We start from the raw sequence: 24,997 nt of genomic DNA on the forward strand, positions 1-24,997 counted from the left end.
GAGAGAGATATAGGCGGATGGCCGAGGCTCGCCCGAGTCCAACCCCAGCCCCGCAAGATCGATTGAGCCAATCAGAGACGTTTGTATTTGACATTCACCACCAAGCCCGCAAAATCCCGGGTCTCGGGAGAGAGGAAGAGCAGGTTAGCCGAAGAGAGCGGTCGAGATGCCCGGCAGTCGAGGAGCGTCGACAGCCTCGTTCCTCCGCAATACATCCTCCGGTGCAGTCTCAAAGTGCTGCAAACCAATTCATCTTGATTTTTCCGCCCGCTCAGCTAGTCCCGCCAGCATCGGCGCCGTAGTGAAACGATCAAGCACACCGCCACCCCAGACTATCACTCGCCGTTTAACCCCAGTAGCCGCAATCTTGCCTCTGAACCGTAGATGAAGCAGGGTAGCAGGTGTACTGCCCTCGGACGCATCGTGCAGAACCAAACTCCATGAGAAGCTCGCACCATATCGATCGCTTTTGTACACAAGCGCCCGGCCAGGCTGGACTTCGGAGACGATGAAATAGTCGTCAACGCTGAACCCGTAATCGTCTACTTGGTCGCCGGGTTTCAACTGCTGCCACTCGGGGTTGATAGATCGACTGGCATGGAACCTTCTGGGCAGATATCTCTCCCAGCTCTGCGGGGTGTACCACCCTGTAAATAGTCCTGTATTCAGCCCGTGTTGAGTCAAGGAGGGTACAAGGTGTGAACGAACCTGCTCGGCCCTTGCCAACTTGCAACACCCAGGGCCAAACATCCGCCGGTGCAGCATTGACGAGTTTCGTCTGATCATAGACCATAACAGCATCAGGTATGATTCCGTCGCCCGGATAGGGTCCAGAAGGAAGAGTGGACATCGGGGGCGAGAGGTATAGAAAGCGAAAGATGAAAGCAAGAGACAGGAGCAGTGGCGGTAGGAACACGGCCACGAGCACTTGCGCCCGCTTTGCACCTTTCATACCGTCTTTGCTCAATGCTCACTTTGAAGTGATGATGGGTGTATTCTCACGGTGAGTGGAAGAGGAGTGAAGTCGACGACAAGTACTTGCCAGATTCACGAAACTGCCCGATTGAGACAAGCGCAGCCCCCACATCCTTGCCTTCGTCTTCCACGCCGAATCATCTGTTGCCTGGACTAATATGTATCGATGTTAGGAAGGAGGCTAGAAGAGGATTACCTCTATGCAAGAGATGCTACTAGCGCGTGTAGGGTGGTTTGAGTTCGGCCATGGGAACGACGTAGGAGCACCGATAGTCACTCCATTTGATAGATTATACTATGTACAGTGCTAAGCAAATCGAATGAGATAAGAACTCGTTCGTGTACAAGCTAAAGCTTTGCCGCCGGATTCTTCTTGTGAGAATCGAGGTACAGCCTTGCGAAAAAGTCGGCCGTGAACTTGGAATCGAGGAACTCTTCAATCTGCGTGATTTGCGTCCCGTCTTTGGTGTACCGGAGGATGCAGATATATTCGTTGTCGTACGGTCCAACTGCGCTATCGCCGTGCGCTGTGGCGAAGAAGACCAGTATGTTCCTCGTGGGGTCGTTGCTCAGGACCTTCCAGTTCACCTGATTGCTCGTCAGCTGCACGCCTGCGCCAGCAACTCTTCCATCGACACACGCACCTTGAAGTTGTGCAGACTCGGGATCAGCAGTTTGGTGAAATACTTGCTGTACTGCGCATTGTTGCGGATGGGAATGCCCATTGAGCGAGGTCGTTGGATGTGGACGCAGTCTTCATGGCGATGTCGGATCACGCTTTCTGGTGTCGGGTGCTCAAAGCCTTCGATCCATTCCGCGCATACGCGTAGCTGATTCTCTGCGATTTTGTCCATGACCATGGGGCGGGACGAGCAAGTATCACGGCCATCCAACTAGCAGACGAAAGCGATCGGGTGAGCAATTGACCGGGATCAGCTTTTGTAAGATGTGTGCCATCGATGCAGGCACATCACTCCGGCATAGCCGAGCTGCTTTGAGGAAAGGTTTTTCTCCTGTACGACGGAAGCACTCCTGCACATGCGAATGCGGGACGGCCGTTGTTGCTCTGCATGCTCTGCTTCGAGGTTAGCAACCGAGCTAGACAGCGATTTTCGACGACGATACGGCGTCGATCCCTCTCGTAGCATGCCCACTTCGAACATCCCGGCAGCCCAAGCTTTTGGTGCCAACCACCGATGTCGTGGCACGAATGGAAAGCCGACACTTCGCAAGGCGAACGCTGCAAGCCGGGTTAATTGGCCGCGAGAGTTTGTCGTATTCGCCATTTCAGGGAGCTGCAGGCTACGCGGTGCCCGGAAGAAGTTGAGTGGCCGGAGTGGGGGCTGTCGAAAGCTGCACTTCACTCCTCCACTCCGAAGCTCTTTCGTGCATATACCTCTTTGGGAAAAGACAAAAAAGACGGTGTAGGGTCCTACTCCCAAGCGAAGAGTGTTGACAGAGTCGCGGACGACTGCATCAGACTCCAGTGGCATGGTTCTTCAGTCGCGGAAGAATTGGAGAGCGCATCGCCATCACCTTCGTGGTACTGCCATGATAGCCACGTCGAGGACGACATGTTGCGACGCGTTCAGACTCCGCCCGCTGCGGATGGAGCCTCCCTCCATGCTTACAGCGCGTTCCGCTTAGCCGCCTTACGATTCGCTGCTCCTGCAAATCTCTGAATGGCAGTCCGATGCCGGCTGTTATCACATGGGTATGGAGCTTGAGCTGCATACCTCTTGCGCTTGCACGATTCCAGGAACTGGACGCTGATTATGCTCGCGGCGCGTCCGCGTCCGCCGGGCAGATTTGCAAAGGGGCTGTGCGTTGTCTGTCCAAGAGCTTGACGAGATAAATAGTCCTGACAGACTCCAGCAGTTGGTTCACTGTTCACGGCTCAAAATGGAAAGTCTCACGCCTCAACTCGGTGCCTTGCTCGCCGGCGTGGCTACTCATGTCTTCTATTTCAATCGCTATGAATTCCATCGCAACGTTTACGCCATTCTGGGCCTGTTCTGCGCGGCGATTATCGTTTGTCAAGTGGTTTGGGCGAGAGCGGTTTATCCTACCTTCTGGCTCGCAGGCATCGCAACGACACAGATTACACTATGCTACGTGATAGGCGCTGCGAGTAGCACGCTATGTTACCGACTCTTCTTCAACCCACTCAACCGCTTTCCCGGGCCATACTCGGCTCGCCTTACGGATTTCTGGATCGCCTCGCAGTCTCGCAAAGGTCACAATCAATATCGGATTCTGGAGTCGTTGCATGCGAAATACGGCCCGTATGTACGGACTGGCGCGAATTCACTGTCGATCATTGATCCCGACCTCGTGGAGCCGGCATACCACGGGTCTGAAAAGGCTGGAGTGACCAAAGGCAGCTGGTACGACTTTGACTGGCCGACTGGATCGCTGTGGAACGAGCGGACCATTCAGGGACATCATCGACGTCGAAGGCTCTGGTCGCCAGCATTCTCCGACAAGGCTCTGCGCCAATATGAGAAGAAGGTCACGCAGTTCAACGACAAATTTCTCGCCCGCGTTGCTCAGGTTGACTCAAGACCGACTCCCATTAATGTGTCCGAGCTTTTCAGCCTTTACTCATTCGACATCATGGGATCTTTGGTCTTCGGCGTTGACTATAAGATGTTGGAGACTAATAAGAAACATCACGCCTTGGAGCTGCTCACGGAAGGCCTGGCGGGACTTGGACTCACGTTTCCGATGTGGTATGGCTGCATCTCCCTCCATTGAAAGCTGCTTCTAACATGATCAAGGCTTGTGATCTTACTCAGACCGATTCCCTTCGATTTCGGAGGCACCGGCGGATTCCACTCCTTCTGCGACGCACAAGTCGAGCGCGCCGTCAAGATGAGAAAGTTCAGCACCGTGGCAATACAGAAGTTGGGCATCGAACCGCTCCGAAGACTCAGCACCATGCTACTCCCTCGAGAACTGTCAGGCCTCACGAAACCCGACGCCTTCCGTAGCGTGCAGCCCGATCGAACACGCGCTTTGCAAAGGAAACAATTCGACAACTTCTGCGATGCACAAGTGCAGCAGGCAGTGCACAGAAGACAAAGCGTGGCACAGCAAAAGGCGGACCCCTCGACCGAAGACCACCGCAGTATCCTCTACTGGGTTCTCAAGTCCCTTGGCGACCAAGAACATCTTGAGAAAGATGAGTTCCTTCGACACGACGCAAGGTTGCTGATCGTGGGCGGAAGCGACACCACCGCCGCAGCATTGACGTACCTGTTCTACAATCTCGCGCAGCGGCCGGCCGATGTCGAGAAGATCAGGGCGGAGACGCAAGCGTGCATAGCGGGAGTGGAAGAGTGGCATGACAAAGACATTTCCCACTGTCAGCATCTAAACGGCGCAATCAATGAGGCTCTACGACTGCACCCCCCTGGTCCTTCAGGGGTGTATCGCATGGTTGGTGCTCAAGGGCTATGTGTTGGAGAAGGAACCTTCATTCCTGGAGGGACCAACTTCAACATGCCCTTGTATTCGTTGAATCGAAGTAGGTCCTCGAGCGGTCTTGAGAAACGGAGAATCTTGGCTGACTATGAGCACAGATCCGGACATTTACGCCGAGGCCGACTCCTTCATCCCTGAACGTTGGTACAGCCGCCCCGACCTCGTGAAACACAAGAAAGCCTTCGTACCTTTCTTGTCCGGGCCGTATAGCTGCATCGGCAAGAACATCGCCTTGACGGAACTGCGGACGCTGACGACAAGGTTGTTGTCGGAATACAACGTCAGCCTGGCACCTGGCGAAGACGGATCAAGACTTCTGCACGAATCCAGAGACCATTTCACCATCAGTCTTGCACCGCTGGATCTCGTCTTCACCCCAATCAAGGCGCGAGAAGGGTCTTTTGCACAGTCGACTGGAGATTCGTCGCCGATATTTGCGAGAGGATGGCGGCCTGACTGGAATGTTTGGCAGGCGCCGCGCCATGCGTCTCTTAGAAGTCTGGATTCGCTTCCTGAAGAAGCTCCATGACTGGACTTGGGGTACGGCGCAGGCAGGGCGGTGATTTGAGCGATTTTGCATTTCTTCAGCGACGGTGATGTGATGAAACAGCGACGAAGCCAGCGATAGATTGTTCACGTGACGCCTCACGAATTTCGCCGAATCGAGCATCAATTCTTGACCTATCTTCGTCTTTCCCCTCGCTCGCCGCACACGTCCTACATTTACTCGCAACCAGCTTCCTCTGACCGCGACCGCATATATACGAAGCTGATTGCAGTGGAGAATTACAATCCGAAGAGGTTGGCATCACGTGTGAGGGGCTGGCGGCATTCCAGACCTGGGCATTGGAATGCTGCAGGTCAGCCACGCAACCTTCCGCCTGGCCTTTCATCTGACCCTAAGTAATTGGAACTCATCCACTGGCGTCTATCGCGCAAATAAGTACTACACCTGAGCTGTCGCCCTTCCACGATCATCCAGGCGTGCTACACGCAGCCTCTACCACGAACGCCATTCGGTCTTCCCTACGATGGAGAACAATGAAGCCCTCCCCGGCAGATGCGATCTCTTTCCGCAATCGTCGAGTTCTTCCATGGCGCGAATATGCCGCTGAAAGCGTCAAAGGACCGTCAACGCTGAATGCGGAAAGTATTTCATTATTTCTCCTATGCCCATTGACAGGAAGTGCTTGGCTGCCCTCATATAGTCCATCTCTCCTTTGTCCTGGACTGCTCTCTTCTCTTCATATTCGTACCTCTCCTATCCATCCAGCGCCGATTTGTCCTTTCTACATTGACGCTCCTGTGCATCAAGTTATCAATCCTATTCCATATTTGACATCTCCTGCATCATGCATCTTACAGCCCCTTTGACGATCGCCACCTTTGCCGTACTCTCGTCGGCCGCGGTGGCTTATCGTCCCGACGTTTGGGATCCGGCGTGGAATGGCATGGAGGAGCCCCGCCATCGCCACGAGCACGAGCATGAGCACCATCGTCATGAAGAGCATCATGCCGCTTGGATGCCGTCTCGCCGCGATGTTGGCTGGAGTGAGGAGCAAGACCACCACCCCGTTCCTACCGCCTACTCTGCCTACAGCCCTTACGGCTATGGAGTTCATGAGCATGATCACCATGCCATGGCCGAGCATCATGGAGAGAAGGCCAAAGAGCACGAGCACGAGGTGAGTAGATGATTTCCATGAATTGCTGCTTGTATACATCGCTGACATACTGCAGGGGAAGCGGCACGAAAAAGAAGGCAAAGACGCCGAACCAGCTTCATACAAGCACCACGAGCACAAGGCCAAGGAGGAGGAGCACAAGGGTAAGGAGCACGGCCACAAGGCCGCCGAGCACGAGCACAAGGCTGCCGCCCACCACAAGGAGGCCGAAGGCAAGGATGGTGCGGAGAAAGACAAGTGCCATCAGAAAGCCAAAGAACACGAGCACAAGGCCAAACACGAGCACAAGAAGGCCAAAGAGCACCACGAGAAGGCTGCTCACCACCACAGCAAGTGCGCTGAGCATCACGAGCGCAAGCACCACGAGAAGAAAGCCCATGGCGAGAGTACTCCTACTTCGGAACACCACAAGCACAAGGCCGAGCACCACCGCTGCAAGGCCAAGCAGAACCACCACGCCGCCAAGTACCACGATTGCAAGGCCAAGGGCGATAACGAAGGTGCCGGATACAACCACGACATGACCGAGTACTACCAGCAGAGGGCCAGGGAGGCGCGCTACAAGGCCGAGGCTTGGCAGGCTCGGGCCCACGATCATGATCACCACGTGCATCACCGCGCCAGCCAGGCCGCTTACCCGCATGCTCCTATGGAGACGCCAAAGCCTGCGCCTTACCTGATGGCCCGTCATGAGAAGCCGAAGCCCAAGCATCATGTCTTCGAGTCTTTCCATGGTCGCTTTGGACCACGCGAGGTCGGCGGTTGGGGTGATGATGATGACGGTAAGCAGCCAGGCTCTCGTACTTCTCAATACTGGAAGATGCTGACTCGATTGCTATAGACTTCGATTTCGACGGTGACCGTGATGAAGACGGCTTCGGCGGCGTCTTTGCTCGTAGCATGCCCCTGTACGGCGTCGGCCCCGCCGATTACCCTGGTGAAAAGCACTCGTAAGTCCAATGAATTGCGGACTTCTTAGATGCAGACGAACTGACCTGACTCTCGTTAAAGTCATGATGGCCACCACACCGACCATCGTCAGCACACCCACCACCCCACGATCACCGGCACATGGGATCACGAACATATTTCCACCGAGATCTACCCTCAGCCGAAGCACACCGGCACCCACAGCGGTGCTCGTCACACCGGCATGAAGGGCCATGAGCACAAGCATGAGCACGAGCACGAGCATGAGCATGATCATGATGAGGGGAAGAAGAGCGGTGGGTGGTTCTTTGGGTGGTAGAAGGATCGGAAGATAGATCTACCTTGCTACCAGCGGAGTGAACAAGAAAAAGACCAAGTAATTGTAATGTATTTTAGTAGTCGATTAATTTAATCACACTGTCTTGCGCTCTCTCAGTCTCGGCTACCAATACTCGCTCGTGCCTGTCCTAAGTCAACCCACATGTCCCGTTTTGGACCACCGTCACAGCACCAGCTTGGAGACGACAGGCATCAACACTGAGTCCACAATGAGCTGACCAGTAACCGCCACCGCCACCAGCAGACCCCCAATCGACACCAGCACCCTGCCAACTTCACGAAAAGCACTCCACATCAAGAACGGCGTAACAGGCTCGCCGTTTGCTTTCTTAATGGCAATCAAGGCGAAACACGCAGCCATGACGCTGCCAAGAAGGAAGGTGAATCCGAGGAAGTCATCGCCGAAGATGTCCACGGGCAAGTCAAGGGCGAGGGTCAGAGCGACGGCGGTTGCCCAGACGCCCGCGAGCAGAATGACGCAGAAGCTGATGGCGAGAAGGACGTGTTCCGTGATGGACGATTCGTCGACAGGCTCAGGAGCGGAGAGGACGAACATTTTGCCGGACGTTCGGCGTGTCGAGTCACGAGGGCGAGACGGGGCGGCTATCTCGATTGCCTTGTCATCGATGTCGACGTCGAGCGCGTGTTCGATCTCGCCGATGAGAGCACGGCTGAGGTAGATGGTGACCGTCCGTTTGGCGGCGGTCGGTTGGTCTTGGGCGGTGAGAGGCAGGAGGGGCGCTTTCTCGGCCTTTGTGGACCATGAGGGCGCCATGCTGAAGTTCGCGGTGTGCTTGTTGCCCGCGTTGCCCTTCTGAGAGTGGACTTGAGGGCCGTCTGGTGCCACTGGATGAGTACTGCTGACGGGCTGGCTGCTTCGGCCGGAGAGGAAGGTCTCCGAGGCGGTGTGTATGGTGGAGGTATTGTAGAGATCGATGGTGTGCTTGGAGTGGAAAGTGTAGAGATGAGATGAACCAGGCCATCGGCTTTATATATAGCACTGTGCGAAATAGTCCCGTGGTAAGGGTGTATATTGGGCAGCCGGAGAGAAGAGATGATGGTCATCATCGCACAATAAGATAAGAGATCCACTCACCGGGGCAAGCACATCTGTTGATGACCGAAATCTGCTCGGTGGCGAGGCCAGGATGAAACTGGGGAACTGGACGGGCCACTCAGAAATCTCGATTTGTACATTACAGATCACGCCCACACTCATGCTCCTCTATGAGATGTCGCTCAGTGGTGTGCCTCCTCATCCTCCTCTGGCTCCTCGAACCAGTCCTGCTCCGCCGCAGGCGACGACTCACCACTGGCCGCCTGCCCTTCCACCTCGGGCACTTGATCTTCGTAGGACTTGAGGTCGTTCTCGAGGTTGGCCTCTTCGGGAGACTGTGGGGCCTTGGGGAGCTTGAACTCCTGGACGTGTCCCTTCTCATCGCCCGCCTTCACTGGGGTGGGCTTGTAGGCCTTCAGTTCGCGCAGGTACATGTCTTGCACTTGGTCCGCTAGCCACGTCTGTTAGATACACGTAGAGCAGTCGAGAAAGCTGGGTAGAGGGCACTGCATACCCTGTCGAATGGCTGTGGGGGTGATGAGGGTGCGGCGAAGAGGGAGGGCATGTTGTTGCCGGAGGGCTCTTGCGAGCGATTGGCGCTGGGGCATTGTCAGTTCCCGTGCATTCGAGTCTCTCCAATGGACCATACCGAAGCCCTTAATGACTGTGCGAGCATCGTTGCGGTGATTTCGTCGAGGAGGACTGTCCACTCGTGTCTTCCGGAGGCAGAAGGAGAGCTCTGCGTCTGCGTCGTTCCGGCAAAGCTGGAGAATGCCAAGGAAATTCTCTCGGGTAGAGCCGATTGGTTGTCCGTTGATATGACTCAGCCACTCGCCAAGCGCTGAACAGTGAAGCAAGGACAAAGTCTTCACGCCGGCCTCCAACCTCTTTGATTCCTTCACACCACTCCCTCCTCCTCTCCCTTCGCCCACCGTCGTGCAGCAGTCGCGCAACACACTCGCTGAGACGATAGCCTCGCTCGATCCTGCGATACGCGCCCGCGACAGCGCTGTCCGCCCCCTCGTCGCGATCCGCCAACCTTTCTACTTCTGTGAGACCACGGTGCCTACGCCCCGTCTCTCGGACGCCTTCACTGGTTAGAACGGTTGGATCCTCGTCGCGACATTCTCACATATACCCTCTCTCACTTCGACGCACTGCCTCGATCGTAACGCCGATTGCTTGTCACAGCGCCATCTACAAGGAGTGAGGGTGAGTGATTGTCCCCCTGGCTTGGGGTGTTACAGAGGCGAGCAGTGGCGGTAGTCATCACTACCGCCCTGTCTGTAGAACTTCTTTATACTTGTTTGTCGGTAGCGCGCAGCTTGCTGACTGTGTGAATTCACAGCTGCCAATCTTCAGCAGCCTCACACCGTCCTCAACCGCCAAAACGTATTCCCCGCTCTTCATCCGCTGCTACGCTAAGCAACACAAACTTCGTATCACGTCCAAGGGCATCAAGAAGCGAGCGTCGGCACGTCTTGCGAACTGCGACATTTCAAAGCACCTCAGGGTGCGCAAGCCGTTGGCAACGATGGTGCAAGCGTTGTCTCCCGGCGAACTACCGGAAGAGCATAGGCAACCGGAGAAATCGGACGAGTGGCAGCAGAATCTGAACGTGAGGTTGATTTGCCGCGAATGTAGAGATGATCCCCCGTGGCTCGTGGAAGACCACGCAAGTGGCGACATGGTGTGTGGCGAATGTGGCCTGGTCTTGCAGGAGCGCTCCATCGATCAGAGCTCGGAGTGGCGTACCTTCTCCAACGATGATCAGGGGAACGATGACCCGTCGCGTGTGGGAGATGGCCCAAACTCGTTGCTGAACGGCGCTCAGCTCAACACCAACATTGCTTTCGGTGACGGTGGCATGCGCAGCAACGATCTGTATCGTGCGAACAACAAGTCCAACGTGGACAAGGGCAACAAGCAACTCCTGCAAGCATACAAGCAAATCGGAGCTCTCTGCGAGGGTTGGCAGCTGACCCCATCCGTGGTGGACACCGCCAAGCACCTCTACAAAGACGCCGACGAAAGTCGATTGTTCAAGGGCAAGAGCCAAGAAGCTCTCATTGCTGGCTGCGTCTTCCTGGCCTGCCGCCGCAACAACGTCCCCCGGTCGTTCCGCGAAGTGATGGAGTTGACCAAGGTCAGCAAGAAGGAAATCGGCCGTACGTTCAAGCTGCTCGAGAATTTCTTGATGAAGCGCGAGAAGGTGCGAGAGGGCCAAACGTCGATGCTGGCAGGCGGTGAGTCTTCCAGCCTCTTCCGCTCCCTCTCCCTCGCGGAGATTCAAGAAGTCTTGCTAAACACTCATGATGATACAGGTGTTGTGGTCGCACTCGACACCTACAAAGGCAGCGGGACTGCCGACCCGGGCGATCTTTGCGCACGATACTGCAGCATGCTCGACATGGATCAGAAGGCCGCCAACGTGGCTACGCTGCTCGCAGCCAAAACGAACACAACTGGATCACTGGCCGGTCGCTCTCCGCTGTCCACTGCCGCCGCATGCATCTTCATGGCCGGGCACCTTATGGGCCAGCCCAAGACTGCCAAGGAGATCCAGGCGGTGGCGGGCGTGAGCGACAGCACGATCCGCCACGCGTACAAGCTGATGTGGAACGACAAGGAGAAGATCATCACCGAGGAGATTCTGAGCCGCGGTGCCGATCCCGTGAAGCTGCCCCGACCTTCCTAGAAGAAAGGGACGGAGGCTGCCGAGGCGGAGGATCACGCTGCTGCTGCGGACGCTTGGTGCAAGTCGCTATGTGAGAAGAAGTCGTTGTGAATACGAGGGCTGCACATTGTTCCACCGCGGTCCTACCCAAAAAAAAAGTTGCATTCTCCCCTACGACGAAGCCGGGTGGGCGTCGAAAATTGTTAGACGGGGGCATACAGGTATCTGTGGGTTGGTTTGCTTTTCAGTCAAACAGACAGCCGGGCATGACTTTGTGATGACGGGAATGGGAATCGAAGTATTTGTATCGAGTAGTACTAGAATGCGGCATGAGGGCGGAAAAGTCAATGTAATTGTACCACAGCATCTCTTCCCGTGCCATCGCCTCGCTCGTCATTTGATTCACAGCATAGGCGGACGATATGGAAGTGAGAGTTCCTAACACGAGTACCACAAGCACGTTTAAAGACCGTTATTTCCATTAGTTCGGAACTCGTAATGTAGAAAAGAAGCATCCCCCAGAAAAGAAACGACTGCGCTTTTTCTCTATTCCATCCGTCAGTGTCGCAGGATCGACTTCGGGTGCTCGAACCTCCCACCGAGCGATATCTTCTCCGACTCCATCCGGCTATGCATGCCCGCGCGAAAATCGAATGCATGTGCTGTTCTCGCTCGCTAATCGGTAGCAAGTTGGCCCGACGCGAGGGCCAGGATGTGAAACCTCGCGGACCGAATTCTCATTCCTCCCACGCCCGAGAGGTTCTACTCTTCGGCGAAGGGGGGAAAGATTCTAAAGGACGACGCAGCAGCCGCTCCTCTCCTTTCGGTCGGCGCTCAGCAGGCTCTGCCGCGTGGCCGCTTCAAAGACATCGTCCACTCCCTCGCCCGTCAGCGAGGAGCACTCGAGGTATTTCTTCGCTTGTATCCGCCTCCGCACGTCTTCGCCTTCTTCCGGCGTAAGGAACTTTTCGGAACGTTTGCGCATCTCTTCCTGCGCTACGGGGTCGTCGCGGAGGTCCTTTTTCAGGCCGACGAGGATTATGGGCACGCCGGGGCAGCGGTCGAGGACTTCGGGGTGCCTGGAGGAAGTCAGTGGTGAGTGGGAGTGAATGGTTGGGGGCACTGAGGAGCGTACCATTTGGTGGTGATGTTTTGGAGGGAATCTCGCCCGGAGACGGAAAATGCGATGAGGATGACGTGAGCCTGGCTGTATGCTAATGGCCGTAGGCGTTCGTAGTCTTCTTGCCCTGCGGTATCCCAGAGGGCGAGCTGGACGGATTTGCCGTCGACACGGCAGTCGGTCACGTAGTTCTCGAACACGGTGGGGACGTATCGCTGTTGTATGGGTCAGCTGTGTTGCTTGCAGGGTGAAGGTGAGGGCGTAGTACTGTGGGGAAGTAGCCGAGAGTGAAGACGGAGAGGAGACTGGTCTTGCCGCAGGCGCCATCACCGATGATGACAAGCTTTCTATGGGCGAGGATCAGCATCGTGGGTGGTCGAGGTGGGATATGGGAAGACACACCTTCTTATCACCGAGTTGTCCTGCTGTGCCATCGTGGGGTAGGGGCGAGGGAGATGGAGCGGCGCTCAGCACAGTATCTCTCACACGCTCCGGCCTCCAGTGGCCGTGTAGAAATGCAGCACGTCTGGACTGCAGCTCTTATAGTGCAGTCCTTGAGCCAGGGCCTCCTGCAGGCTGCGGGTATTAGGCTATTTTTGGCGCCGAGCAAGCGGGAGGAGTCGCGTGGAGCAATAGCGCGCCGTAGCGGTGGAGTAGGAGGAAGGAAGTGTGTATTCGGGGAGAGGAGGCGGAGCGGCAATTGAAATGCTGTGTAGCGGGAGGAAGGGAGGGAAGGATTCCAATAGGGTACTGTAGCACGGAGGCTTTGGCCGTAACGGGGTGGAGGGAGGGCCACGCAATGCGCAGATGCGGAGCCTAGTACTGCTGCTGCGGGCGGAGGGGCGGAGCGGTGCGATTGTCCGAAGAATGCAGCCGGTGCAGACGGTGTCGGCGGCGGCGCAGAACGGGGGGGAGGGTGCACACGGCGGAGGGCGGATGGGGAAGGTAAAGGATATCGAGGTTTGCAGGAGAAGGAACTTTGGGTAGACGTATGGCAGCAGATGGTCTGAGGTGTGGCTTAGACTTTCGCTCTTCGCTGCCACACGGGCGGGCTTGGGCTTGGCGGAAGCAGTCAGTCCGGCCGCCGGCTCCACTTTTGTGCATGCCTGAATTCGCTTTCCACCACTCGAGCAGCGGGATGAAGCGACGCCGCCAGCAGAGTGACAAGACACCACCTCCTCCTCCACCACCCCCGACCACTCGCCCGTTGCATGCTGCATCGCCCGACAGAGCCAGCATCATCGTCCGCACCACCATTCACCCCCTCTCCGCGGTTGTGGCGGGCGGCAAACCACCTCCACCGCCACACCTCAAGCATCAGGTACGTGCGACTTGTCGGAGGGGCTTGACAGCGCACCCATGCCCCCAGACCCCGTTTGTGGCCGTTCCTTGTCTCGTGTCACCATCCAAATTCCTCTTGCCCTTCACCTCACCTGCTCTCTACATCTACCTCACCTCTTGCCCCCACTAACTCATGCTCTGCTCTAGTCTTTCCCCTCCCTCTCCACCCCACCAGTCTCGGAGGAGCGAAGATGGCCACCAACAACTCCCGACTTCCGGCCCCGCCAGCGTCAAACGGAGTCATCACAGGGCCTCCAAAAGGTGTCGTTGGGGGAAACCGGAAGAAGCAGAAGCGACGAGCGAAGCAGGCCGCCCCCGCGCCTCCCTCGCGCCCTCTCAACCTCCCCCCACCCTCCGGTCCCCTCCCAGGCGTAGAATATGATGAAGATCCGCTGGGATACCGATATGGCGATGGCGAGGACGAAGAGTTCGACTACTCCGAAGCCGAACAGACCTACGACCACTACTTGTCGAGCCACACCGGCTCGAATGGGTACAGCATGCCGCCGCCGCCCACCGGCAACAAGAAGAAGAAAAAGAAGAAGAGCAGCGTGGTGCCGCACGATTACAACCCCGAGCTGCTAGGGAACCACATGCCCCCGCTTCCCAATCCTCCTCCACACGCCGCTGGGTACGACCTCGTGCACAAGGCCGGCGGCCCGTCGATCTGGAACACAAGCTCGCAGCAGGAGCGGCAGAACATCAAGGACTTCTGGCTAAGTTTGAGCGAAGAGGAGCGCAAATCTCTGCTCAAGATTGAAAAGGAAGCCGTGCTGCGCAAGATGAAGCAGCAGCAGAAACACTCGTGCTCGTGCACCGTCTGCGGGCGGAAGAGAACGGCGATCGAAGAGGAACTCGAGGTGCTCTACGAAGGCTATTACGAGGAGCTGGAGCAGTACGCGCACCACGACCACCCACCCCTTCCCTCCACCGACGGCTTGATCCCCGAGCCGCTTGAATCCCACAGGCCACATCCCTTGGCAGCACCGCCGCCTCCCAATCCGCACCACCGGACAAGTCAGCTGCAAGAACACTTCGACGATGAGGAGTTCAGTGGGGATGAAGAGGATGAGGAGGAGTACTCCGATGAGGAAGATGCCTACTCGGACGACATCGAACCCATACATCGCAGTGGCGTGCCCGACTTCCTAACCTTCGGCCAAAACCTCACCGTCAAAGGTATTCTCACACCGTGGCTCGAGAAGCTGTACAATTGCAAAGCGCTGAAGCTGAATCCTGCAGACAATCTACTCACTGTCGCGGACGATCTGCTGAAGAACGACGGCCGGAAGTTCATCGAGATGATGGAGCAGCTGGCCGAGCGGCGCATGCAACGGGAGAATGACGCAGAGTACGCGGCCGCCAACCCCAGTCATCCTGGCGCGTATCCGCCGGGCGATCCAGGCTACAATCACGAGGACCCACTCGCCGCCAACGATGAGTATGACGACGAGGAGGCCAGCTACGATAGCCAGGACGACTTTGACGATGATATGGACGAAGAGGACGAGATGGTGAGTGGCCGAGTCGGAGTTGGTGAAAGCTTGCATCGCCGGGCTAACGATTTACAGGGCGGCTTGACAGAGGAGCAGCGGATGCAGGAAGGACGGCGCATGTTTCAGATATTCGCCGCGAGAATGTTCGAACAGCGCGTCTTGACTGCATACAAGGAGAAGGTTGCTGCGGAGCGTCAACAAAGACTACTCGAGGAGCTCGAGGACGAGACGAAGCAGGAGGCTCAGCGAGAGGCGAAAAAGGCACGTGACGCGCAAAAGAAGAAGGACAAGAAGAAGCAACAGCAGCAAGCCAAGGCCGAGGAGAAGGCGCGGAAAGAAGCGGAGAAGACGGCAGAGGAGGCGCGGTTGCGTGAGGCGGAGGAGAAGAAGCAGGAAGAGCAGCGGCGGAAGAAGGAAGAGCAACGCAAGAAGAAGGAGGATGAGAAGCGGAAGCTGGAAGAGGAGCGAGCGAAGAAGGAAGCCGAGAAGCTTCGCCGCCAGCAAGAAGAGCAGCAGAGGCGAGAAGAGGCGGAGCGCAAAGCCCGCGAAGCCAAGGCTGCAGAGAAGGCGAAGAAGGACGAGGCTCGAAAGCGAGAGCGAGAAGATCGGGAGGCACGGGAGAAAGAGGCAAGGGATCGCAAAGCTCAGGATGACAAGGAGCGCGAAGAAAAGACGAAGCCGGAGGGAGGCGAGGTCAAGGGCGGGGAGAAGGCTGCACGGCAAGCCGCGCAACCGGCGTCGACACCGCAACAGCCGCCGCCTCCACAGATCCAGAAGCGTCCATCGCAGCCAGGCATGGTCGCTGTTCCGGGCGTCTATCCGAAGCAACTCACCTCTGGTGTCTCGTCGCCACACCCGACTATTGCGACCCCTGCGATTCCCAAGGCTCCGACGCCTGCCAAACAGCGACAAACCTCCCAACAAGGTTCGCTCGCCTCATCTTCTCCGAAACAGTCGATCTCGCAAATCTCTAGTGTTCCGAGCAAGTCTACCTCGCCCAGCAGCTTTCCGCCACAACAGCAACACCAACAACCTCACCCCACCGAAACCATGGTGCAGCCCAAGACGGTCCTGCAGAAGCCAAGCACTCAGCAACATCCTCCTTCGCAACCTCAGCAGCAGCACCCGATGCCGCTCACGTCGCCAACAATTCAGCCTCCTCCAGGAATGCCGTTCCCCCAGCAAAATCATCCGCCGGGCTTTGGTGCCATTCCGTCGATGGGCTATCCCGGGTTTCAAGGTCCTCCGGGCTCGATGATGCACGGCAACATGGGTCCGCGGGGCTCTATGCCGATGTGGCAGCACCAGCAGCAGGCGCCGCCGGTGAATTCGCGATTCGGACCGCTGGGCATGAACAACCCGCCGTCTGGCATGATGCCGCCGCAAGGACGTGGGCTTGGCATGCCATTCGATGGGTCGTCTAACACTCAAGCACCGCCCGGGTTCATGCCACAACAGCAAGCACCCCAACAAGCGCACCAACGAACGCCTCCGGCTGGTCAGCCTGCAAGCATGGCGCCTGGCGCGGATGCCCCGCGAACTATCATGACCTCACATTCTCGACAACAGTCGACGAGCGACAAGGAGCGATTCGAGTCGGCTGCGAACCAGCCCATCGGCCGTCCCATTCCTGGCTCGCACCCTGCGCCGATTCAGCGACCGAGTAGCGTGAAGCCACAAGACCGCAGAGGCTCCAACTCGGATCTCGATGATCTCTCCCGACATCTTGGGAGCTCGGCACTGCTGGACGACTCGGACGAGCCGATCATGCCAAGCCTCACGGAGAACAGGAGAGCATCGAACATCGCAGCACCCACGCGACCCAACGCCATGAACACCATTGGAGGCAGCTTAGGATCAAGTTTTGGATCTACTCCCCTCTGGAATAGCTCCAGCCTGCAGACGCCTTTCGGCCAGAGTCCAGGGCTTGGACAACCGAGTCTTTTCGGGCTGCCTCAGCCCGGCATAGGCAGCTGGCCGAGCAATAATGCCGCCTTTGGCGCCAACAATGCTTTTGGCACCATTGGCACCGGCCAAATGCGCTCTACCGGCACGGGCGGCAGTCGACCTCTCACCATCCGCTTGGCAGTCTGTCAGGCATGCAAGCAACTCAGCGCCAGCAGTCGAGGCGACAACGATGGCTACCACGACGTCAACACTCTCCTCCGCCAAATCGAAGTCAATCGTACACCTCTTGACCCGCCCCCCACTCTCCGCGAGATCGAGGAGATCTGCGAAACCGAGGGCGATAGTCAGAACGGTGGCGGCGAGCTCCATGTTCGCAAGATGCGAGATATGCTGGAGGTCATGTGGACGCCGAACGTCGCCACGCCCGAAACTCGTTCACATTACCCCGGCGCTCCTGGCGATAGTGGCCTGGCGGGTTTGGGAGGGTTTGGAAGCCCCATCCCAGGCAAGGTGTCGCCATCTTCGGGCTTCGGAGCACCGGGTATGGGAAGGAGTGGAGGAGGTGGCGGCTTCCAGAGTCTGGGTGCTGTCGGCTCGCCTTCGTCACAGCAGTCTCATTAGGCTTAGCTATGACGGGGTGAGGGAGAGGAGAGGGGGGGTTTGATTCTTGGCTTTTGCGTGCGTGCGTGCTCGCATTACGTGCGAATGTGGACAGCGGTATTCCTCGGCTGCCTGTGATAGGGTCGAGTTGCTACTGTACCTTACCTTAGTTGATTAAGATGAGTATTGACCCGCTCGCTCGCTCCGTGGTTGGAGTTTGAGCTTGTAGTGATTGATTGCTCTCTGCCCTGTACGTGGATCGACGTCATCAATACGCAGGGCATGTGACTTGCGTACCTATTGCAATGCGGTAGTGGACGGACGACGTTTCTCTTGTTGACACTTCTCGTGAATCGTGTCTGCGCGAAATCCCGTCGGCTCCACGAAACGTCTCCACTCTCATGAAGATCGAGTGGAGTGTCATTGGCTTCCGGCTGCGATGCTATGAATGTCCGGTCTTTCGCCGTCACAAGCTGAGACGGCGAATGCTCCAGACGAGACGATGATGTGCTCCGTTTCCACGACACGGCTTGTACAGGTACATGCGGTGCTTCGCGTGCGCGGCATGCAACTCTGCATCATATACACAGGCGCAACCGGTGATTTGTTCGCGGGAGCTCGCGTGAGGCCGCCACGCAGACCGCTTTTCCGTCGCACTAGCGGCCCCGCTAGCGCCAAACCTTGTTACGATTTTTCGGGTCAGCTACGCCTTTTTTCCCTCCCCTCGAGACTCGCTCTTCTCCTCCTCTTCCTCCCCTCCAACACCCATCCCCGTTTCCACCAGACACCGAAGTCACATTATCCCAACACCAAATCACCACCCATACCCGCACACACACCTCACCACTTCGTCGTCCAAGATGCCGCAGGCGTTCGTCGAGCACTAAATCCACCGCTGGAGGGATGGGCACCGCTTCCCGTCCCTCCAGTCCGGTCACTGCTCTTCGAGATATTCAACTTGAACTTGAGACGACTCTGCTGCTATTCTTGCTCGCTCTCAGCTCTGCTGGGCTAGCATATCAGACAACACTGGCCATCGCTTCATTCGATTGGTTCAAAGCATTCGACGACGAAGCTTCCGACTTGATCCTCGAGTTCTTTTCGACTGGGTCACGTCTACCACTCCACAATCAGCGCCATTAGTTGCCCCGAAGGCGACGCGGAGCGACTCTATACCACTTTGTGTGCGCCGATTGCGCATACCTGCTGCTCGCTAGGCAGAGTTCACTTCACTCTCATCACTTTCTCACCTGGGATTCTATTACACCACCGTTTATTCCAATGGCGAGATCCACTTCACAGGCCCAACCCAAAGGTGGTTCCAGGGTTCTGCGGGACTCTCAAATGCAGGACGCGGGTAGTCCGCCTCCGGTAAAGAACAAAAAGAAAAACAAGCCAGTGAAGAGCAATATTTCAAACAAGCTCAAGCCTCGCCGTGGTGCGAGTCGGGCAACTTCAGACAACGGGGATGACGATGAAGACGAAGGCGAGGATGGGGATGTCGGAGAGGCTGAAGGCACGGCTGATGAGCCGGATGTATCTTCCCTGCCAGGCGTATCCAGGGGTGCTGTCGCTGAGGGCGAAGCAGGCCTGGCAGGGTTCAATGCGGGAGACGATGACATGATTGACGATACGCAAGCTCAGGCTGGCGCTGAGCACGAGGGTCACGCGAGCGACGACGACGACGACTATGCCGATGTTGAGAACGTGAGCGATAGCGAAGGCGAAGACGTCGAGGAGGATGAAAACGACATCCTGCGATCCGCCGAGCAAGATTTGATCGATGAGTTTGAGCGCACTGAGAACCGCCGCGTTGCTACGGCCATGATGATTGACCTGGATGGGATGGATCTCAACAATGACGACCCCTTTGCGCTGGACGATTTCACCATGCACGACTCGCTGCGGTCGGGCTTTAATGGCCTTGGCCTGCAAATCAACCTGAACGATGATCCATTCTTGGGTATACCCACCGACGCCAGTCTGTACAACGATCTATGGAACGAAGCGGAGACGGCCATTTGGCGCATGCCAGAGACTGCACGCAACCGTCGGAGCAATGATTCTACCCAGAAGCGAGTACGATTCGAGGAGATTGATGTCACTGCATCCTCGAGCAGCAGCTCGGAAGATCCCAACGAGGCGTTTCCGGATTTGTTCACCCCACAAGACGACGCCAAGTTGAATCATCATCTCTCTCTAGGTCTGGAGCAGGAACTCGAAATTCAGAACAACACGTTCAATGATACCGAGTCGTTCTACGACTTCGAGGACGAGGATGAAAAATTCGCGTTTGAAGTCGACGAAGAAAGTGACTCGGAGTGTGACTCGAGCACCTATGATTGTATGTGTGAATGACTGCAGAGTGTGCCGACTTCTTACTGACATTGTGTGACTCAAGCCGATGATGACGGCGATGCGACTGATGAAGAGTCACGTGAGGAACAGATTGCACGCCTCGAGGAGCGAAAGAAAGCTTGTGGCAAGACCCCGAGTCGGCCAGGCACCCCATCCATGGCGGAGCGTGCCATTACCGCCACGCCCACCCCCTCCACCCCAAGGCCTGTCACGCCGAAGAGCGTCAAGGGACTGAAGCTTGGGTCCTTTGTGATCGATCCAACGCGAGCCGCCATGACTACCGACTCCGAGGGCAGGAAGATCAAAGTCTTGCCTCCCTCTCAGCCACTCGAGAAGGACAAGGCGTTTTGGCAGCGTGCACGAACAGCCCACAGCACCCGGACCGACACTCCTCCGGGCACAAACTACATCACCATGCCCAGCCCTGGTGCTGCAGCAGACGACTTTCCTTCGCGTCCTTTCACCGCCAAGTCTACCCTTGGATCTTTATTCAACGGAGACTTGGACATTCTCCGTAACAATGACGCCTCTGGCATCGCCGAAGTCCTCTTCCCTGACATGTTGAGCCATCGTCAATCCTCCTTCACCGCCACAACCACTACAGACGACAGCGAGACGGACCACCATACCGACATCAACATGCAGGACTTCTTGACCATGGATGGTTCCGAGTCAGAAAGCGAGGACAACATCAATCCCGTCATGACTCCGTCTGCAGGTGACGACGCTGTCCTAGTGGCTAACGGCCTGCTTGACCATTTCGACCGCACCCGCGGCGTGGTAGGCTCCTTCCGCCACAACCAATATCAAGCGCGTCACATGAGCTCCCTCGCCTCCAACCCAACCACGCGCGCCTCGACGCATGAATTCAACGCTATGCAGAAGGGCAAGCGCGGCGCCGCCAACACCCCCATGACGCCTGCGCGGAAGTCGCGCATCAGCCAGGACCTCAGCGGCGCGAGCCACGCCGGCATCCGGAAGAGCATGAGCAGTCCGCTGTCGAGTCGCCGACCACGCAGTCGCGGCAACTCTTTGGCAGGCGCTGGCATTCACAATGCGGATCTCTTGCAGACGTTGACGCGGAACCCGTTTCACTAGCTGCGTCTCGGACGGGCTGGCTTTTCTTTGAAGCAAGGCGTGCTGTGCACGTCTTTCTTCACCTTCTTTTCTTTTGTCTTTTTGGTGGGCCTCTCGCTTGAATGGCACGCCACGACGCAACGCAACGGCCGGAAAGTATACATTACCAGGCGCGAGGTTTGGGGGATGGGTCGGGCGGAGTTTCTGCTTTCTGGGTCGGTGGGCGTTGTTGCTGTTTCCTCTCTCATTCGGCATCCTCGTCTTTGAGATACCCTTGGTTTTTTTGTGCTGTTCTTTTGATTTCCTTTGAGGCCTGATGATGGGGCTGGTGGTCAGGGGTTCTATGCGCGGAGTAGTGGACTTGCGTATGCAGGAAATGGTCTCAGCTGCTGTTCAATATGCTCTCCTCATCTCTGTTTCCTTGACGCTTCATAGACACGTGTTCATGAATGGAATACACACGGGCTACCTTTATTACATGCATAACTTCGTTAATTCAGCCTCGTCCTCTCTACGACTCCGCAGCAGCAGCACGCGCATCCAGCGCCACCAACAACTTCGAGAAAACGGGACTCCCCAAACCCGTCACCGGATCCCAGCCCCGCGTAACATTATACCCCAACGTCTCACTCAAATGGCATCCCTGCAAAGCATAGCAGCTGCCCACATTATTGCCTCCAGTCGTGATATCCTTCAGCCCGGCGCCAGCTTTCAAACTGTACAACCACGGATTGATAAAACCCAGCCGCGGCCGGCCTTTGCTCGCTTCATAGTCGTTGAGCAGCGTGACGATAGCCGCCCACAAGGGTGTGGAGGCGCTCGTGCCGCCTATCGGGACGGTGAGGAGGTCGACTACCGTGGGGAAGAGGGTGGAGAAGGCGGCGACGTCGGGGATGCCGCGGCCTTGGGCGTTGAAGCCTTTCACTTTGTCGTATGAGGCGGGGATTTGAGTGGCCGTGTAGTTTGTTACGGCGGGGGATTGGTAGTCCGGGCGGGCGAAGAGGGTGGAGAAGCCGCCTCCGGACGCGACGTAGGAGATTTTGTTGATGAGAGGAATGGTGGATTTCGTTGCGCCGGCTTCCGCTGCGAGGTTCGTGGTGCCGCCTACGGCTGTCACCCAGGGGCAGCTTGCGGGGAACTCGGGCTCGAAGATTTGGCTGTGCGTGCCGCTCGGTTGGTCGCCGTTGGGCCCGTTGTCGCCGGAGGAGAAGAGCAGCGTGACGCCGCGGGTGCCGACTTGGGCCATCATGTTGCACAGCCGCCGGGCGTAGGCCGGGTCGAGGGAAGTCTCGGCCATGCTTTCGGAGAAGGAGACGACGCTGGGGATGGTGGTGTTGGCGATGAGCTGCTGCAGGAAGGTGACGAAGCGGTCGTACACTTGGCCTGGGTGCTGCGTGCCGAAGACGCCGCCGTTGTTGTAGAGGATGCCGTGCGCGGGCCAGGCGAGGCCGGTGAGCGTTTGTGTGTCGAGGGCGGTTTCGAATTGCGCTTCTATTCCGCCCGAGGACTCTGAGGGGTCGCCGGTGCCGATGACGGTGTAGTTTGCATTGGCGGCGGCGGCCGGGGGGTTGTATTCTGACAGGTAGACGTGGAGGTCGGTGGGGCTGAAGGATGCTGATTCGGTGGCGTAGACGGCGTAGGTCACTCGGCTGGGTTTGGCGGTGTAGTTGATGTCGTAGACTTGGCGGACGCAGGATGGGATGACATTGTCGGTTGCGCCGCAGCCTGCTCGGGTTCCCAGCATTGGGTCTTGAGAGAAACGCTGAGGTTGTTCAGGAGCTATAGTGCAATTAGAACGGAGCACGTAGAGTAGTCATATCTTCTGAACTCACCATTGGAGGCGTTCTTGATGGCCGGCCGAGGGAACATGGTGGTGGGCGTAACGAAATCGATATGATAGTTCAGATGATCCGGCAAGTGAAACAACTCCGTCCGGACAATCTCATCCCGGCCGTCGGAGAAGACAAAGTAGGTGGTATTGAGCAATTTCTCGGCTTGTCGAATGGTGGCATTGACTTCCATGAAACCCGCAAACAACACACTGCTTGCTAGCAGTCCATGCTGTGCAAGCCATACCTCCACTGCGTGGACGGTGGACGAGGCAGGCGTGGACAGGTCTAATATCTCGTCTGCCCTCAAATGGCGTCGGTAATGCGGACTATCGGGATGAGAGATGGCCATGAGATGCCGCTCGGCCGCGGCACCGCCATCCTGCTGCCGTAGAGCGAGATGTAGTTTGATGCTGGCGTCGCGCGGGGCGAGGAATTTCCGCTCCCATCGGGGATCGCGTGTAGCAAGTTTGGCGACTGTGCCGGCATCAACGCTGATGGCGCCAAAAGCAAAGACAAAAACGAGTGACAGGAAGGAAAGGAATGACATGACGACCAGTACACGTAGGGTCCGATACGTGAAAGAGGAAGAGGAAGAAGGAGAGGAGCGCGGAGAAGAAAGGGAGAATCGCTTTGACGCATCGTGGACCGCCATGGCGAAGAATTGACTCTCGCCGCTGTCTTCTCCGCGTGCCGGCGTTTGGTATGAGAGTCGCGTTGAGTGGTGATGGGCGGAGGCGGTGTTGAAATGAGACAAGTGACGTGCGGCCCTTGATTCGTGCGGCTGGAAAGGCTGAAACAGGCGCAAAAGACGTGGGATTGGCTTTGGAGGCAGCTGATTGGCTCGCGCTCCTTCTCGAATGGGAAGAAGCGTTGGATGGAGGGCGTGCAATGCCACCAATTGTGGACTACTATGGGCATGTTCACCCTAATTTCCCCATGGGTGCTATGGCTGCAGAGCTGAGAAGGCAGTGCACGTATGCCTGTCAACCATTGAGACGCCAGACAGGACAGATATAAGACATCTGACTTCACTTTGTCAAGCAATATGGTATCGAACATGATAAGACGGCATTCTAGCCAGTGGCTGAAGCAATTGTTGCAGAATCGCCCTAGGAATGCTGAGTAAAAGCACGTCCAACCCAGCCCAGTGATCCGCACAAACAGGACCTTGTCCAGTAACGTAGGTATACATCCAGTAATCGGCCATTAGACGGAAGCGAATAGAATCACTTCTTTCCTTCTCCATGCCCAGCTTGACCTGCAGGTCACAATCAGCATACCGCAAACTCACACACTGCCAACATCTCCGCATAGTACTCACCCTGCCAAAAGCCCTTGCCGACCTTGTCGTTCTCCACGTCCTCATCCTTCACCTTTTCGGCCGGCTTATCCGCACGCTTTGCCATTTCATCATTGTGCTTCCTAGTAATGTCTCCTATTAGCCCCTCATGCTCACGTAGCCATCTCCGAATAAGAGGCAGTTCTGCAGCCGGCCTACTTACTTGACATCAGCCGACTCCTCCCCATCTTTGGGAGGACTGGTGTTCAGGATCTTCGGTTGTGCCTTTTGCTGACTCTTGCCTGATGCTCCGTCTGTTGATGTATCGGATGTTTTGCTGGCGTAGCTTCGGGAAACCGCGAGCGATCGGAGGGATGGTTGGGCCAGGGGGCGGAAGAGTCGGGGCGCTACGATGACGCGATGTAAGGCCATGTTGGGTGGGAGGTCTGGTTCGAAGGTCGGTGGATGGTGGGGGTGTCAAGATATAGACCTGTTGGTCTAGTCGGTTGTGCTGGTGAGCTACCTCGTGAGGTGAAATATGGCTAGGTGGCTGTCGCGCGGATCGATCAAGATGAGTTCCAATGGGTTTGGTAAATGTATTTGAATTTGCAGAAGAGATGGAGTGTGTAGAGTCCAGTAGAGGAAAGTAGGGGGGATTGGCAGAGTCGAGATAGAGGAGGATTGCGATCTTCGAAGCTCGAACTGACGTAGGGAATCTTATCGCCACCCACCGACACGGCGGAGTAGCTTGACTCGTGCGGCCCGTATTTCAAGCAATTCTATTGGCTACAGACACGGGTACGCTAGCGGGCGTCCTTACATGTCTAAGGGACGTGG

At 56.8% G+C, this 24,997-nt stretch overlaps 13 protein-coding genes across 13 annotated transcripts; 5 read left to right on the plus strand and 8 right to left on the minus strand.

The window, feature by feature from the left end:
* Nucleotides 1–249: 249 nt before the first annotated feature.
* BDY17DRAFT_320106 (uncharacterized protein) lies at nt 250–850 on the minus strand (the record flags this gene model as incomplete). Its single annotated transcript, XM_033736386.1, has 2 exons — nt 250–647; nt 709–850. The coding sequence occupies 2 exons, from the start codon at nt 848–850 to the stop codon at nt 250–252; spliced, it is 540 nt and encodes a 179-aa protein (XP_033594143.1).
* Nucleotides 851–1,323: 473 nt separating this feature from the next.
* On the minus strand, nt 1,324–1,835 carry BDY17DRAFT_306944 (uncharacterized protein; the record flags this gene model as incomplete). The annotated part of the gene is made up of 2 exons (XM_033735075.1): nt 1,324–1,563; nt 1,620–1,835. 2 exons carry the CDS (start codon nt 1,833–1,835, stop codon nt 1,324–1,326), a joined length of 456 nt encoding a protein of 151 aa, XP_033594144.1.
* Nucleotides 1,614–2,673, minus strand: BDY17DRAFT_14069 (uncharacterized protein). The gene has a single exon (XM_033729507.1). It carries the CDS (start codon nt 2,466–2,468, stop codon nt 1,908–1,910), a length of 561 nt encoding a protein of 186 aa, XP_033594145.1. The 5' UTR covers nt 2,469–2,673; the 3' UTR covers nt 1,614–1,907.
* Nucleotides 2,674–2,877: 204 nt separating this feature from the next.
* BDY17DRAFT_320108 (cytochrome P450) lies at nt 2,878–4,990 on the plus strand (the record flags this gene model as incomplete). The annotated part of the gene is made up of 3 exons (XM_033736387.1): nt 2,878–3,707; nt 3,756–4,504; nt 4,560–4,990. 3 exons carry the CDS (start codon nt 2,878–2,880, stop codon nt 4,988–4,990), a joined length of 2,010 nt encoding a protein of 669 aa, XP_033594146.1.
* A 1,073-nt stretch (nt 4,991–6,063) lies between these two features.
* On the plus strand, nt 6,064–7,478 carry BDY17DRAFT_289228 (uncharacterized protein). The gene is made up of 4 exons (XM_033732325.1): nt 6,064–6,146; nt 6,202–6,928; nt 6,988–7,096; nt 7,158–7,478. The coding sequence occupies exons 1-4, from the start codon at nt 6,102–6,104 to the stop codon at nt 7,393–7,395; spliced, it is 1,119 nt and encodes a 372-aa protein (XP_033594147.1). The 5' UTR covers nt 6,064–6,101; the 3' UTR covers nt 7,396–7,478.
* A 100-nt stretch (nt 7,479–7,578) lies between these two features.
* BDY17DRAFT_320110 (uncharacterized protein) lies at nt 7,579–8,190 on the minus strand (the record flags this gene model as incomplete). The annotated part of the gene is made up of 1 exon (XM_033736388.1): nt 7,579–8,190. One exon carries the CDS (start codon nt 8,188–8,190, stop codon nt 7,579–7,581), a length of 612 nt encoding a protein of 203 aa, XP_033594148.1.
* A 464-nt stretch (nt 8,191–8,654) lies between these two features.
* Nucleotides 8,655–9,037, minus strand: BDY17DRAFT_306948 (ATP synthase complex subunit H-domain-containing protein; the record flags this gene model as incomplete). The annotated part of the gene is made up of 2 exons (XM_033735076.1): nt 8,655–8,933; nt 8,987–9,037. 2 exons carry the CDS (start codon nt 9,035–9,037, stop codon nt 8,655–8,657), a joined length of 330 nt encoding a protein of 109 aa, XP_033594149.1.
* A 969-nt stretch (nt 9,038–10,006) lies between these two features.
* Nucleotides 10,007–11,170, plus strand: BDY17DRAFT_314572 (cyclin-like protein; the record flags this gene model as incomplete). Its single annotated transcript, XM_033735830.1, has 2 exons — nt 10,007–10,718; nt 10,797–11,170. The coding sequence occupies 2 exons, from the start codon at nt 10,007–10,009 to the stop codon at nt 11,168–11,170; spliced, it is 1,086 nt and encodes a 361-aa protein (XP_033594150.1).
* A 769-nt stretch (nt 11,171–11,939) lies between these two features.
* Nucleotides 11,940–12,703, minus strand: BDY17DRAFT_314573 (rho2 like protein; the record flags this gene model as incomplete). Its single annotated transcript, XM_033735831.1, has 4 exons — nt 11,940–12,228; nt 12,285–12,484; nt 12,538–12,616; nt 12,672–12,703. The coding sequence occupies 4 exons, from the start codon at nt 12,701–12,703 to the stop codon at nt 11,940–11,942; spliced, it is 600 nt and encodes a 199-aa protein (XP_033594151.1).
* A 689-nt stretch (nt 12,704–13,392) lies between these two features.
* BDY17DRAFT_289239 (salt tolerance down-regulator-domain-containing protein) lies at nt 13,393–17,839 on the plus strand. The gene is made up of 3 exons (XM_033732326.1): nt 13,393–13,590; nt 13,758–15,124; nt 15,182–17,839. Exons 2-3 carry the CDS (start codon nt 13,802–13,804, stop codon nt 17,633–17,635), a joined length of 3,777 nt encoding a protein of 1,258 aa, XP_033594152.1. The 5' UTR covers nt 13,393–13,590; nt 13,758–13,801; the 3' UTR covers nt 17,636–17,839.
* Nucleotides 17,840–18,895: 1,056 nt separating this feature from the next.
* Nucleotides 18,896–21,070, plus strand: BDY17DRAFT_320115 (uncharacterized protein; the record flags this gene model as incomplete). Its single annotated transcript, XM_033736389.1, has 2 exons — nt 18,896–19,958; nt 20,016–21,070. The coding sequence occupies 2 exons, from the start codon at nt 18,896–18,898 to the stop codon at nt 21,068–21,070; spliced, it is 2,118 nt and encodes a 705-aa protein (XP_033594153.1).
* A 490-nt stretch (nt 21,071–21,560) lies between these two features.
* BDY17DRAFT_243414 (peptidase S8/S53 domain-containing protein) lies at nt 21,561–23,428 on the minus strand (the record flags this gene model as incomplete). The annotated part of the gene is made up of 2 exons (XM_033730430.1): nt 21,561–22,828; nt 22,882–23,428. 2 exons carry the CDS (start codon nt 23,426–23,428, stop codon nt 21,561–21,563), a joined length of 1,815 nt encoding a protein of 604 aa, XP_033594154.1.
* A 355-nt stretch (nt 23,429–23,783) lies between these two features.
* On the minus strand, nt 23,784–24,883 carry BDY17DRAFT_289245 (uncharacterized protein). Its single transcript, XM_033732327.1, has 3 exons — nt 24,384–24,883; nt 24,203–24,303; nt 23,784–24,139 (listed from the first exon to the last, which is right to left on the minus strand). The coding sequence occupies exons 1-3, from the start codon at nt 24,590–24,592 to the stop codon at nt 24,108–24,110; spliced, it is 342 nt and encodes a 113-aa protein (XP_033594155.1). The 5' UTR covers nt 24,593–24,883; the 3' UTR covers nt 23,784–24,107.
* Nucleotides 24,884–24,997: the final 114 nt, after the last annotated feature.

The sequence above is a fragment of the Neohortaea acidophila genome, assembly GCF_010093505.1.
Source record: "Neohortaea acidophila strain CBS 113389 unplaced genomic scaffold BDY17scaffold_1, whole genome shotgun sequence".
Classification (NCBI taxonomy): Eukaryota; Fungi; Ascomycota; class Dothideomycetes; order Mycosphaerellales; family Teratosphaeriaceae; genus Neohortaea; species Neohortaea acidophila.

Coding starts and splice junctions, on each gene's coding strand:
- BDY17DRAFT_289245 (XM_033732327.1), bottom strand. CDS start 24,592: ATGGCCTTACATCGCGTCATCGTAGCGCCCCGACTCTTCCGCCCCCTG. Junction 24,304..24,383: donor GAGGAGTCGGCTGATGTCAA/GTAAGTAGGCCG, acceptor AGACATTACTAG/GAAGCACAATGATGAAATGG. Junction 24,140..24,202: donor CGGCAAGGGCTTTTGGCAGG/GTGAGTACTATG, acceptor TGTGACCTGCAG/GTCAAGCTGGGCATGGAGAA.
- BDY17DRAFT_289239 (XM_033732326.1), top strand. CDS start 13,802: ATGGCCACCAACAACTCCCGACTTCCGGCCCCGCCAGCGTCAAACGGA. Junction 15,125..15,181: donor TGGACGAAGAGGACGAGATG/GTGAGTGGCCGA, acceptor AACGATTTACAG/GGCGGCTTGACAGAGGAGCA.
- BDY17DRAFT_289228 (XM_033732325.1), top strand. CDS start 6,102: ATGGCCGAGCATCATGGAGAGAAGGCCAAAGAGCACGAGCACGAG. Junction 6,929..6,987: donor TTGGGGTGATGATGATGACG/GTAAGCAGCCAG, acceptor CGATTGCTATAG/ACTTCGATTTCGACGGTGAC. Junction 7,097..7,157: donor TACCCTGGTGAAAAGCACTC/GTAAGTCCAATG, acceptor CTCTCGTTAAAG/TCATGATGGCCACCACACCG.
- BDY17DRAFT_14069 (XM_033729507.1), bottom strand. CDS start 2,468: ATGCCACTGGAGTCTGATGCAGTCGTCCGCGACTCTGTCAACACTCTT.